Source organism: Triticum dicoccoides, chromosome 3A (genome assembly GCF_002162155.2).
Source record: "Triticum dicoccoides isolate Atlit2015 ecotype Zavitan chromosome 3A, WEW_v2.0, whole genome shotgun sequence".
NCBI classification, from domain to species: domain Eukaryota; kingdom Viridiplantae; phylum Streptophyta; class Magnoliopsida; order Poales; family Poaceae; genus Triticum; species Triticum dicoccoides.
The window spans coordinates 385146454-385158740 of record NC_041384.1 but is presented as its reverse complement, the minus strand read 5'-3'; the positions used below and the strand labels follow the sequence as shown (position 1 = coordinate 385158740).

General features: G+C 42.7%; 1 protein-coding gene across 1 annotated transcript in view; it reads right to left on the bottom strand.

Annotated features, from left to right (window-relative positions):
* Positions 1-2377: 2377 nt before the first annotated feature.
* The window catches only part of LOC119268266 (DNA damage-binding protein 1-like), an 11042-nt gene continuing 1132 nt past the window's right edge, over positions 2378-12287 (bottom strand). Inside the window, exons 2-19 of the mRNA XM_037549858.1 lie at positions 11798-11846; positions 11551-11610; positions 11361-11452; positions 10791-10842; positions 10500-10562; positions 10181-10230; positions 9582-9657; positions 9014-9217; positions 8788-8894; positions 8567-8675; positions 8066-8266; positions 7759-7974; positions 7530-7640; positions 5040-5312; positions 4670-4962; positions 4236-4584; positions 3375-3659; positions 2378-3260 (exon numbers count right to left, since the gene is read on the bottom strand). Coding sequence (XP_037405755.1) covers positions 2700-3260; positions 3375-3659; positions 4236-4584; positions 4670-4962; positions 5040-5312; positions 7530-7640; positions 7759-7974; positions 8066-8266; positions 8567-8675; positions 8788-8894; positions 9014-9217; positions 9582-9657; positions 10181-10230; positions 10500-10562; positions 10791-10842; positions 11361-11452; positions 11551-11610; positions 11798-11846 — 3151 coding nt within the window. The 3' untranslated portion in view covers positions 2378-2699. The remainder of the gene's footprint in view (positions 3261-3374; positions 3660-4235; positions 4585-4669; positions 4963-5039; positions 5313-7529; positions 7641-7758; positions 7975-8065; positions 8267-8566; positions 8676-8787; positions 8895-9013; positions 9218-9581; positions 9658-10180; positions 10231-10499; positions 10563-10790; positions 10843-11360; positions 11453-11550; positions 11611-11797; positions 11847-12287) is intronic.

Below are 12287 nucleotides of genomic sequence, written 5' to 3'. Positions count from 1 at the left end.
TTTCCTTCTCTTCTTCTACTCCTTCCCCCCTTCTCCTTATGGAAGTAGGAAGGGGGGCGAATCCTACTTGGAGTAGGACCCCCCCCTTGGGCGCGCCACCCTTGGCCGGCCTCCTTCCCCCCTTTATATACGTGGGAGGGGGCACCCCATAGACACACAAGTTGATCTTTTAGCCGTGTGTGGTGCCCCCCTCCACAGATACACACCTCGGTCATATCGTTGTAGTGCTTAGGCGAAGCCCTATGTCGGTAACTTCATCATCACCGTCACCACGCCGTCGTGCTGACGGAACTCACCCTCGGCCTCAGCTGGATCAAGTGTACGAGGGACGTCACCGAGCTGAACGTGTGCTGGTCGCGGAGGTGTCGTGCGTTTGGTACTTGGATCGGTTGGATCGCGAAGACGTTCGACTACATCAACCGCGTTACTAAACGCTTCCACTTTCGGTCTACAAGGGTACGTAGACACACTCTCCCCTCTCATTGCTATGCATCTCCTAGATAGATCTTGCGTGATCGTAGGTAAATTTTTTGAAATACTGCATCCCAACACCGATGTCGCTCACGGGGCGTGCCTTGATGCTCTTAAGGGTGGCACAAAACTTATTGCACTCTTGTTGTATCACCCTCCATCGCTTCAAAATGGACACCCACCCGCGCATGCTATGCATTTGGTACGGCGCAAACTTCTTGCGTTCATGAAACTCGCGATGGACACGAATCCAAAAGGTTGATGCCTTTTGTTTGGCCCCGACCTTGGGGTCTTGCCCAATGTCCCTTAAACACTCACAAATGAGCTTGTCCTCAGACGGCGTGTATGTCTTTGTCCGCTTGCTCTTGCGCTTCGGCTTCGCCCCAACAGCTTGGTTGGCCAGCTCATCCTCAAACAAAGACTCCCCGTCGATGTCCATTTCATCCTCTTCCTCGAGGTCGTAGTCCCCCGGGAACTCGTGGTTGAGTGGGAAGCCATCCAGGCCAACCTGATCTTCCATGAAGGCGTCGTGCATGGCAGCTTGATCATAGGTCACTGGCGTGAACGGCCCTCCGCCGTCTTGGCTTTGGGTCTCATCGGGATCGTAGCCAGCCACGGCGGCACCGCGAGCAGAGCTACCGGTCGCCGCACCACCCTCAAAGATGATGCTCTCCATGAAACGGTTGGCCATTTCCTCGTCACCGTCCGCCGGCATTCTGTCGAACAGGTTGTGAGCGCTGGGGAGCACGTCGGCTGGTATCTCCTGCGTGCGTTTCCTCGCACCTCCGGATGATGAGGCATCGGCCATCGGTGTGGCGTTGAGGTCAATGGTCACGGGCATGAACGTGGAAGGCGCCACCACGCTCACCTCCGGCGAGCATTCCCCGGAGAGCCGGGAGGCTTGCAAGTAGACGTGGAAGCTAGGAATCGGCTGCGTCGCCGACGCGCGCGGCGACTCTGGCAGCACCATCCAAGAAAACACGAATGAGCCAGTGCTGGTCGCGGCCACGGCGGCGTTGACGAGCCCGTGCTGGCCAGGGTTTAACCCTAGGTAGATCATGGCCTCCCTTGTTGCCACCGCGACTCGGGCGTTGGTTTCCTCCTGCTGCGCGGCGGCAGCCGCTGCTTCGTCCCTTGCGTCAGTCGTGTGCCTCCGGCCCTTCCTCTTGGCCGACTCCAGGGCCCGCTCCTCGGGCGTCAGCTGCTTCTTCTTCTTGGGCGCCGCGGCGGTCTTGCGGGAGGCGTAGGGCTTGCCTTTGCCGAAGGGGGCGGAGGTGATGTCGGACGAGGCGAGGGAGGCGAGGCCGGCGGCGGCATCGAGGGCGTCGTCCATGGCGAGCGGGCGGGAGGGTTTTGGGAAAGTGGAGGGAAATGGTGGACGCTTTGCCACCGACTAGCGGGCCAGGGGGAGCAGTTGGCGCGCGCCGCGTGTATCTGCCTCATGTTCGCGCAGACGCAAATCAGGCTCAAAATTGGGCCAGGAATGGGTCGACAAGCAGACGAAAAGCGGAAGTGCGTCCGTTTGGGTCAACATGTTGGCCTGACTTTTCTGTCCGCGCCGACGCGTTGGCCTGATTTTTCTATCCGCGCCGATCCAAACAGACGCGCGGGGATGAAATGGGTCGTTGGAGTTGCTCTAACATGTGATTTTAGTAAAGTTTTGATCTGTATGTAGATTTGTTACGTCAATTGTAAACTTATGTAAATACAGGTGTACCGAAGCACACCTTGTTTGCTGCATGAGCATGGCTTCACAGGAAAGCGCATGCTCGTCCACATTTTTCTTTTTATTTTGACGGAAATGCTGCACAGCAAGTTTTCATTGAATAGCAGAGGGGCGACGAGATCAGGGTTCAGAGGCCGAACGGACCCATAAGTTTTCACCCGATGGCCGATGCATCACACGAACAGAGTTGTTTACAACTGTATGACTTTGCTTCAGAAGGGTAACCAAATGTACAATCTCCTTAGCTACAACCAAATTTCTCTCCAATAATAAAGCAAAAAGGAAGTAATTAGACCGAAGGCTGTTACCTGCATCTACAACACTGGGTTACCAGCAGTTGAGCGGCCATGAAGTTGGGCCCAGAACTGGAAATATCACCTTTAGCATGCATCTATTCTACTGTACCACGCTGGCAACGAGTTAATAGTAGGAATATTCACTAGAGCTATACATGATGGTAGGCAGCTAGAGTACTGTACGTTGCTATGCTTATTACTTATTACTAGTGTAGATTGGTCAACTCCTGCACTTGCTTATACAGCTCAACCGGAGGGACACCCATCGCGCACGCAACCTCCACCATCTGGCTTGGGCTCAGACTGAAGAAAGATTCGATCAGATCACCATCCACGAAGTTCCGGGCAGAACTGGTCCTCCTGGCGTTACAGAATGACCGCCATTCTGCATGGCTAAGGTTACCAACACCCTTGACGAAATTCACAAGAACGGACTGCGGCTTCTCTAGGAACGCATATAGGTCATATGGAAGGGAGGCAATCACACCGATGGCGCCATTGACCGTGCCAAAGATGACTGAAGGAAACTGGCCTGTCCCCGAATCTGCGTGGTGCATAACCAGAGAACCGTGATGCAACCTATTCACCACGTCCCCCAGATGGTACTCCCCAACGGGCTCAAGGAACCCATATGGGGACTTGAACACGGTAAACAGGTTACAGCAATTGTCTGCACCAATATAAATATCATCATCCAGCATCTCAACTGCAGTCATCCAGTTTGTGTTTAAATCCCTAGCCACCTCTTCAATCTTGCCTTCTTCGTGCTGCCCAATAAGAAGAAAACAACAGTAACCAGTGAACGTCGGTGAACTTATTTTAGGATTCAGAGGAATTGCAGTGATCCTTAAACAAGTATCAAATGAAAAGTGTAGCTATACCTTGTATATCAGCAACGATAATGATCTCATCATGTCTCCAACCAAGATGAAATCACCACGTGTTTGAGTATACAAAGATAATACGTGGCCATCATGGGCACACTCAAATTGTAGTACACGTGACCTATCATTTCGCTGCATCCACTTGTACAATCTGATCTTCAGATTAATAGCAGCCAATAATTTCCCATTGAATGATTTAAGCGAATAAACAGCTCCTTTGGTTTCCTTCGCTTTGATTAGTTGTAACTTCCCTTCTTTAACTAAAAAAAGCAGGATCCGCCCCTATGTCAGGTTGCATTGGTACCAAAACGGAGAAGTTAAGTGCAGGAGAAAATGTTGGATCATTATAGGCATAAAAAACAGTTCTAATGCTCAACGTAATTTTCTGTATTCTGCAAAACTACTCACCATTGGTGGACTACATGCACCTCCGTGTAACAAGAAATACAAACAAAGGAAAAGGAAGCGCAGTTTCTGTGGTTCATATTGCACAGCACCGATACTTGACAAGTGACTAGATACAAGTCATAAGAACCTAAAATTTCTACCAGAAAAGAAAAGGTAATCCACGTTGCTGAAGTTTGACATGATTCATTCCATGCAGTCAATAATAGGTACTCCCTCCGTCCCATAATATAAGAGCGTTTTTGACACTGCACTATTGTCAAAAACGCTCTTATATTATGGGACGGAGGGAGTATGTTACTTGCTTGTCACAAGAATATTTAATAAAGAAGCAAACAAGGAAGCCATTACTAGTTTCATCAGATGAATTCATGAGACAGTAATTCCGGATAAGGCAGTCAAAATTTACAAAGAGCATGCTGTTCATTAGGCGTCAACCTGATAAAACCTTACCTTTGTGGGTTCATCTTCCATGGGCAAAACATATGCTGTTCCCACACAATAGTAGAAATTATCATCACCAGAAAATGAACAACTGATGATTGAGCAACCACATTCAAAAGCATCAAGAGTATGTGTTGATAAAATCCCAAAAGTCTGATGGTCTAATAGACGAACAAAATGTGTCTCGCTCACTCCATGCATGTACTTGTTCTTGAAACTGCAGAGTGCAAGTGTTTGAGATTGTTCCTGGTGACAGATGCGGCGTGCATGTTCATTCAAGGGGATTGTGTGGATATGACGCTTTCTGGAGTAATTAATTGCACCAATTGAAAGTTCAGCTTCTTTAGCTATCGCAATGCTGTGACAACAAGAAATAGCTTAATGCAAATCCAAGGAACTATTTATCCAAAGAGATAAAAACAATAGGTACACACGTGCACAACATGAGGGAGGGAGGGACCTTTCTGGAAAAAATAACTGTATTAAAAGGGCACACGTGGTTCATTTCTTTCAAGTTGACATAACTATAGAGTAACTTCTTGTCACTGCTGCATATGATAGTTGGCCTATCTGATGCAGCCAACACATGAGTTCTATCATGAGATGAGAATTTATAGAGGCTGATTGGTTGTGTCCCCAAGGAGACCCTGCTTCTATCTGATAGTTCACATGTATTTATGTTCAACACAGAACTAAAGAGGTGACCATCTCCAAGAGCACAGAACAAGTACGACACCTGAAAAGAAGACCAAGGAAGACATTACTGTCGATGGTCCAATTTTCTTTCACGGAAAAGCAACATGAAGAGCATACCTCTTCAATAGTACACAGCAGAACAGAACGAGGAACATCTTCACCCAAATTCTCCTTCCTAATTAGTACAATGCCAGGGAGTGAAAATATCCTCACACTTGTATCTGTCCACATCCCAACAGCTGCAAGGGAGCTATATTGTAGATTCTCACCGATTGGGTTTATGTCAAGACAAGAAATTGCATGCTCAAGCTCTACATGCTTCACTTCCACCAACTTAGAGTTGGTAATTTCTAGGTAGATGAGATGGAAACCACCAGTTGCCAACAAAACCTGCAAGATGGCAACAATGTGTATCAAAAACTGCTATAATACCAAGGTATAAGCAATTAAAATGTTGAGAACATGCATATCATCTGAAACGTGTGAGTTTGTAGATAACACAAGTCTTATTTCATTCAGGAACTTCTACTTTATTCTGACATTGTAGCACGTACTATAATCCTAGCCATGCAAAACCCAGTCATCCACCCACCCACATACACCAATGCCTGCCCCCTGCGCCTGAACTCACACACATTTCAGAAGTGGAACAAAGTGCGACGATTTTTTCACGACTAGCTGCAGCATTTTTCGAGCAATTGGGGCATGTGAAGCACCCTAGGCTTGGGAGCAACATGATTGTGCTTTAGCATTGTTAGATTTTAAGTAGGTGCTATGTACCATGCATTGCTAGATCTGAAGTAGATCCCCCAACTGATAGTAATCAGAATGTCGTTACTGTAATATGCCAACTCAATCAGGAGAGCTTCCAAGTAAACCAACAAAAAACCATTTATGTACCAAGTAAGGAATAATTTCTGACAATTATAATATACTCCCTCTGTTCACAAACATAAGATAACAACAACAACAACAACAACAACAACAACAACAACAACAACAAAGCCTTTAGTCCTAAACAAGTTGGGGTAGGCTAGAGGTGAAACCCATAAGATCTCGCGACCAACTCATGGTTCTGGCACATGGATAGCAAGCTTCCATGCACCCCTGTCCATGGCTAGTTCTTTGGTAATACTCCAGTCCTTCAGATCTCTCTTTACGGACTCCTCCCATGTCAAGTTCGATCTACCCCGACCTCTTTTGACATTATCAGCACGCTTTAGCCATCCGCTATGCACTGAAGCTTCTGGAGGCCTGCGCTAAATATGCCCAAACCATCTCAGACGATGTTGGACCAGCTTCTCTTCAATCGGTGCTACCCCAACTCTATCTCGTACATCATCATTCCGGACTCGGTCCTTCCTTGTGTGGCCACACATCTATCTCAACATGCGCATTTCCGCCGCACCTAACTGTTGCACATGTCGCCTTTTAGTTGGCCAACACTCAACGACATACAACATTGCAGGTCAAACGCTGTCCTATAGAACTTGCCTTTTAACTTTTGTGGCACTCTCTTATCATACAGAATGCCAGAAGCTTGGCGCCACTTCATCCATCCGGCTTTGATTCGATGGTTCACATCTTCATCGATATCCCCATCCTTCTGCAGCATTGACTCCAAATATCGAAAGGTGTCCTTCTGAGGCACCGCCTGCCCATCAAGGCTAACCTCCTCCTCCTCCTCATGCCTAGCAGTACTGAAACCGCACCTCATGTACTCGGTTTAGTTCTACTAAGTCTAAAACCTTTCGATTCCAAGGTTTGTCTCCAAAGCTCTAGCTTCCTATTGAACCTTGTCCAACTATCATTGACTAGCACCACATCATAAGCAAAGAGCATGCACCATGGGATATCTCCTTGTATATCCCTTGTGACCTCATCCATCACCAAAGCAAAAAGATAAGGGCTCAAAGCTGATCCCTGGTGCAGTCCTATTTTAATCGGGAAGTCACAGACATAAGATGTTTTGGATATTTTAATATAAACTACATAGTGACTGAAATGAGCGAACAAACACACTAAAACATGTCTATATACATCCAATTAACAAGAACGTTAGAACATCTTGTATTTGTGAACGGATGGAGTACTTCATAACTGTCGTTGCAGTGATAGACATAACATTTCATAAATTAACTTAGTATAAAGAAATGACTTTTTTTAAATACGTTCTGATCAGCTTTCACCCAGCTTGTGACTGATTATCATGCTCGCTGAGCCACATATAAATTTAGATACTGAAACCAGCTTGTTTCCCTATGGTAATCGATTTGGCATCAGTATCCTGAGTTTCTGCGAACATTGTGAATGAATTAGTTTAAAAATAGAAGTACATGAAACTAAAGTAATGTTATGTCGATACTGGATACACAGTTTGCAATCTCACGTCATACTTCACAATAGTTAGCAATAATATGCAGACTTCAAAACAGAGATGTTAATAATTAGAGTACTATCACAAAGATCTGTAAATTGGAAAATATTATCCGACGTGAGGATGCATGTGTAGCTTAGAGCCACATTTTGAGTGGCAAGGTGGATGTATTTTCCAACTCAATGATCGTCGCGATAGTACCAAGAAATATCACCCAAAGAGATGCCAACCTGGCACGCATTAGCTGCTGCAACATTGACTGGAAATCCTGTTGGTGCAAACCATTGATCCAGTAAATCTCGAGAAGTAGAGCTGACTAATCTGACAGACTGTGCAGTAACCTACCATCAAGATTACATGTTTTAACAAGTGTGGGAAGAAAACCACAGAAATGGCAAACTAAAAGCAAGTATCCAAATGTAGACAAAGAAAAATACAGATGAGTAAAAAGGGGAGAACCTGTATAAGCTGATTGTGGATGGCACTTCCGCAGACCAGAGTCTGTGTTTCTGAATCAAATCCTTCTATAGGTGTTTCTACCAATTTGTTTTCCTTATTGATTGCCAAGAAGCGTGTCTCGTTTATAAATGTCACAACCAAGAATGTGTCATATGGATCATTCGATGAACATTTTAAAGACCATAGTCCTTTCATGCCATGGAGTTGTAATGAAGCCTGGTTACGCATGAAGATACATCTTAAGATTTCAATAGGTAACTCAGAGTTCAAGACAGCATGGATGAAGTATAAAAGGAAAATTCCAGACCTGGTCAGTAATTACTATTTCATTACGAATTGTCCGAATTGAACCATCCTTGTGTGCACCCGAACAAGTAATCACCTGACCTTGCCCTTGCCTTTCAAAATCAACCACACACAAGTCTACAATTGGTCCAATGTTTATATATTGTTCGAGAATTTCAACAAATGAACCTCTAGCATCAGCTTGAGTATTCAATTTTAGAAGCTGTTAAGAACAATAGCTTGTTTAGGCACGAACTTATAATGCCACTAGAAATAAAGGTTGGAATGGAAAAAATTCCAGAATATTCACATGGTTGGAACAGCAAAGTCAAACATGAAGATGCAGTCATACAGTCTGTCTGTCCCCGCGTGTATGGGCACATGCACATGTTTTGGGAGTTTATTTAGAGGTAACAGTACAGCAAATCATGAATGACACCCACTATGACACAATGTCAGATCTATAAGAGTAATACACTAGGGAGAGTAAATAACAACTGCAATTCAAGCTGACGTCACCTACCTGTGAGTCCCCAAATTGTGAACCAACATAAAAGAAACCACTGCCAACATATGATATTGTTGAGGCAATTGACGTCTCCCCAATGAAGTGACTTTTTAAACCAGTCACTCTAGATGCCACCATAGCATAGACAAAGGAAATTTAAGAGGCGATTAATTTAGTACTGGAGTCTAGAAGCCAGTTTTATCTCAAAAATAAAAATAAACGCAATAGATGGATACCTTCCCGATTCATGGGTATTTGTAAGCAAATGCAGAGCACCAGTGTTGTCTCCATACAAATAGCGAGAACCGCACTGGTCAACCCGCCCAACAGCTCTAATGATAGACTGCACAAGAAATGATGTAGCAATTATAAATCGTTACCAGAATGAAAATGTTATACACAAATAATAGTTCATGCCAAAACAGAAGAGCACTACTGCCAACAGAGAAGGAAGAGTCTTACTTGCTTTATAGATAGAGATTTAGTAGTTTCGGAACTGCAGTAAACTATTGTGTCCTCACCAACTATTATGACACCACCCAGTGGTACAGGTATTAACAGACGAGCACTGTGGTCTAAATTGTTCTGAGACCAAGAACCTTCAACAAACTTTTTGTCCTCCAACTCAATTTCGTACGTCTTAACATGTCTGGCATCCTTGTTGTCCTGTAGTGTAATATGGAAATAAGAATCATTTGATGACTATCATGGCTGAATTACACACAACAAAATGCAAATCAAGAAAATCAAAAAGGGAGACGTGGCATTAGAAAAACTGAAGGCATATGTTTTTTATGTTACATAGAAACCATTACTTTACAGCAGTCAAAATTTTCCATGTGGTAAAGATAGGGATCAATCAACAGAACATACTGTGTACAACTACTTTAACAAGAGCATAAAGTAACATAGTTATATGTTTGCATAGTAGGAGTCAACTGGCAACACCAACCCATAAATAAAAAGGATGGAGTCCACTGTGAATATAGGACATAATACATTCTTGTGCAAAAGTGAAAAAGGAGTATACCTGGTAAAGAACCACTACTGTAGGGTTTTCACAACGATAAAGAAACTTGATGTCCAACACTACAAGTTCTTCAAGCCTGACACATCCAGAACGAAAAGCTGATAAAATGTACAATAACATGCTTACCTAATTATAGGCAAAATAACAGTTTTAACAATTCTCTACTAAACTTAAAAATCATCATAACCTTAAAGAAACTTAAAACCGAAAAAGGCTAACTCTTCTATAAGGTACTAATACCATAAAATGGCATGGTGGCACAGTGATCCAGCACTCCTTAATCAATCATTTCAAAATACCTATCATACTATAGTCTATAGCGTATCAACTTTCCGGAGTAAAAAGGAAACAGGAAGGTAATATATACATGATGTGGCCTGTCTAAGAAAAACAGTTTTATAGGAGCTGGTTGGGTTGCTCGAATCGGATGGTATAAAAAGAATGTGTTAGTTTCGTTTGGTACCATAACATGATGAGTAATGGTCGTACTGTCATAGAATCATATGACAGTTCACTACTTCATCCACATTCCAGATAATGTATATGATTTATCCATTTCTAACTGTAAGTGAATTGGTAACTATGTACAACTACAGTACCTGATGTTCAATGCTTCCTTCAGGTGTCCTTTGTTGTCAAATGGTATAACCTGGAAACAGCCAACAAATTCATTTATTTCTTTTTTCACAATGTAGCTTTTCTTTTATCTTTCCTCGAGCTAGGATCTGAAGCCAGGCGAAGCACTTCAGTCTATGTTCTCCCAGGTCTACACTACCAAGAACACATCCTGGTGGTACGTTTCTCCATTTATCATAGTTTGATACAGTAATTTGTTTCTTCAGCGACTTGAACTATAGAACAGCCTCGAGGAACAGCAATGAAAAACTCAACAAAACAAAAAGTGCAAAGATAACTTACCTTAAATAAGCCATCATATAGGTGAAGAGCAATCAGTCGATAGTGACGATCAATAATTCCAATCTACATTTTAAGTAATACAATTAAATCATGAATTCTGGCATAATAGGGGTATCTTAGAGATTATTTCACAGAGAACATCACTGTACTAGGGTTTCTCAGCAAAAAGTGTTCAACCAGTTAGTTAACAAGAACTACATTCTGTACAGGACTCATAATAGAAAATAATGTTTCCGATTAGTAAAACACCTCATATCTCTGTACATGTACAAGTCGAGAGAATCACATTACCTGTCCATTGTCAGTAGGGCGCCCCAAAAATTCAGAAGCATCTCCCTCAGATCTGCATATTCAAACTGTTTAGTTACTGATTGACAGAAAACTGAGAAAAAGATTTCACCAACTTGCAAGATGATTTTGCTGTAACGGCAAGTGGCAACATATATCAAGATGGAGAACTTCATAAGACAAACAACTAACATAGAAAAACATTTCCCAGGTTCACCAGAAGGTCCTTAAAACTAAGAAGAAACCTCGGATGGCATATATCTGCAAGGTGTGAAATATATAACTCCTGCTAAGCTAAGTATGGTTAGGGGCTTAGGGCAAGGATATATTTTTAAACTAGTTTCAGTTGAGCTCTATGAGAAGCTAAAGAGAGTGGTTCGGCTGGATTGACCTTCAGGTCATGCCTGTTATATAAGTTTCTTAGAATACCTAACCAACAAGTCCAGGATCTGAAATATAGCATGCTAGTATATACATATTACACTAATCTACAAATGAATGGACTTAAGATAAGCACCAATTTTGATGATAGCTTTCTATGTACAGAATGTGATGAATGAAGAAGGCCTAAACCTTGTAAGAAGTTCTGACTTTCTTCCATCCCACTGAAGAACACAATATCTATATCTTTCCATACCAATGAAAAGAAAATCTTGAGTTTCACTCTGGGAATGAAAAAGAGACGAGCTTAAGATTATGAAACACAAATACTTCCTTAAGATAAGGAGCAACTTTCAACCAGAGAAACAGAAAGTAAACTCACACTAGAACGGTAGAGCTCAAGTGTTGCAATTGTTCCATACAAAGGTACGTCGAGCATAAGCTGGCAACCAGAGAAAATATATTTTAGTTACAGAATCTTAAGTAGTTCACAAATAAGAAAATTATTAGATCAAAGCATGTCAATGTAATTTATTTGAAAAAAAAAACTAGCCACCAAATAACTCTTAATAGCACATATGATGCAACAGAAGAAAATGACATATTCCATGGAGGCAAATGTCTCTGACCTGAAGGCCCTGAGGAGTAAACATATAAATCTCGATATGGTTACATTTCCTGAAAGTTTGTTGTGCAGGCAAGCGTCAGCAAATATTTAAATAAAACCTGCCAGTTTACTTTGATTCTGTTTGAAGGACGGCAAATCCACTAATAAAGTAAAATAAAATATAAGCAAACGAGGTACTGCTAACACACAGATTTACATATATCACCTTAGCATTAATGATACTGTAACCTTCTTGAGAGGCATTACAATTTACAGCATCACTATTACAATTACAACATCAATATTACAACCACAAGTAGCTTGTTGCAATGTAGACATCAATCGCCTTTCCTTTTTTCCTTTTTTGAAGGACGCTAAATCCACTAATCAAGTAAAAGATAAGCAAACAAGGTACTGCTTTTGTTTTGCAAAAGAAACAAGGTACTGTTAACACACAGATTCACGTATATCACCTTAGCATTCACGATATTGCATTACAATTTGCAGCATCA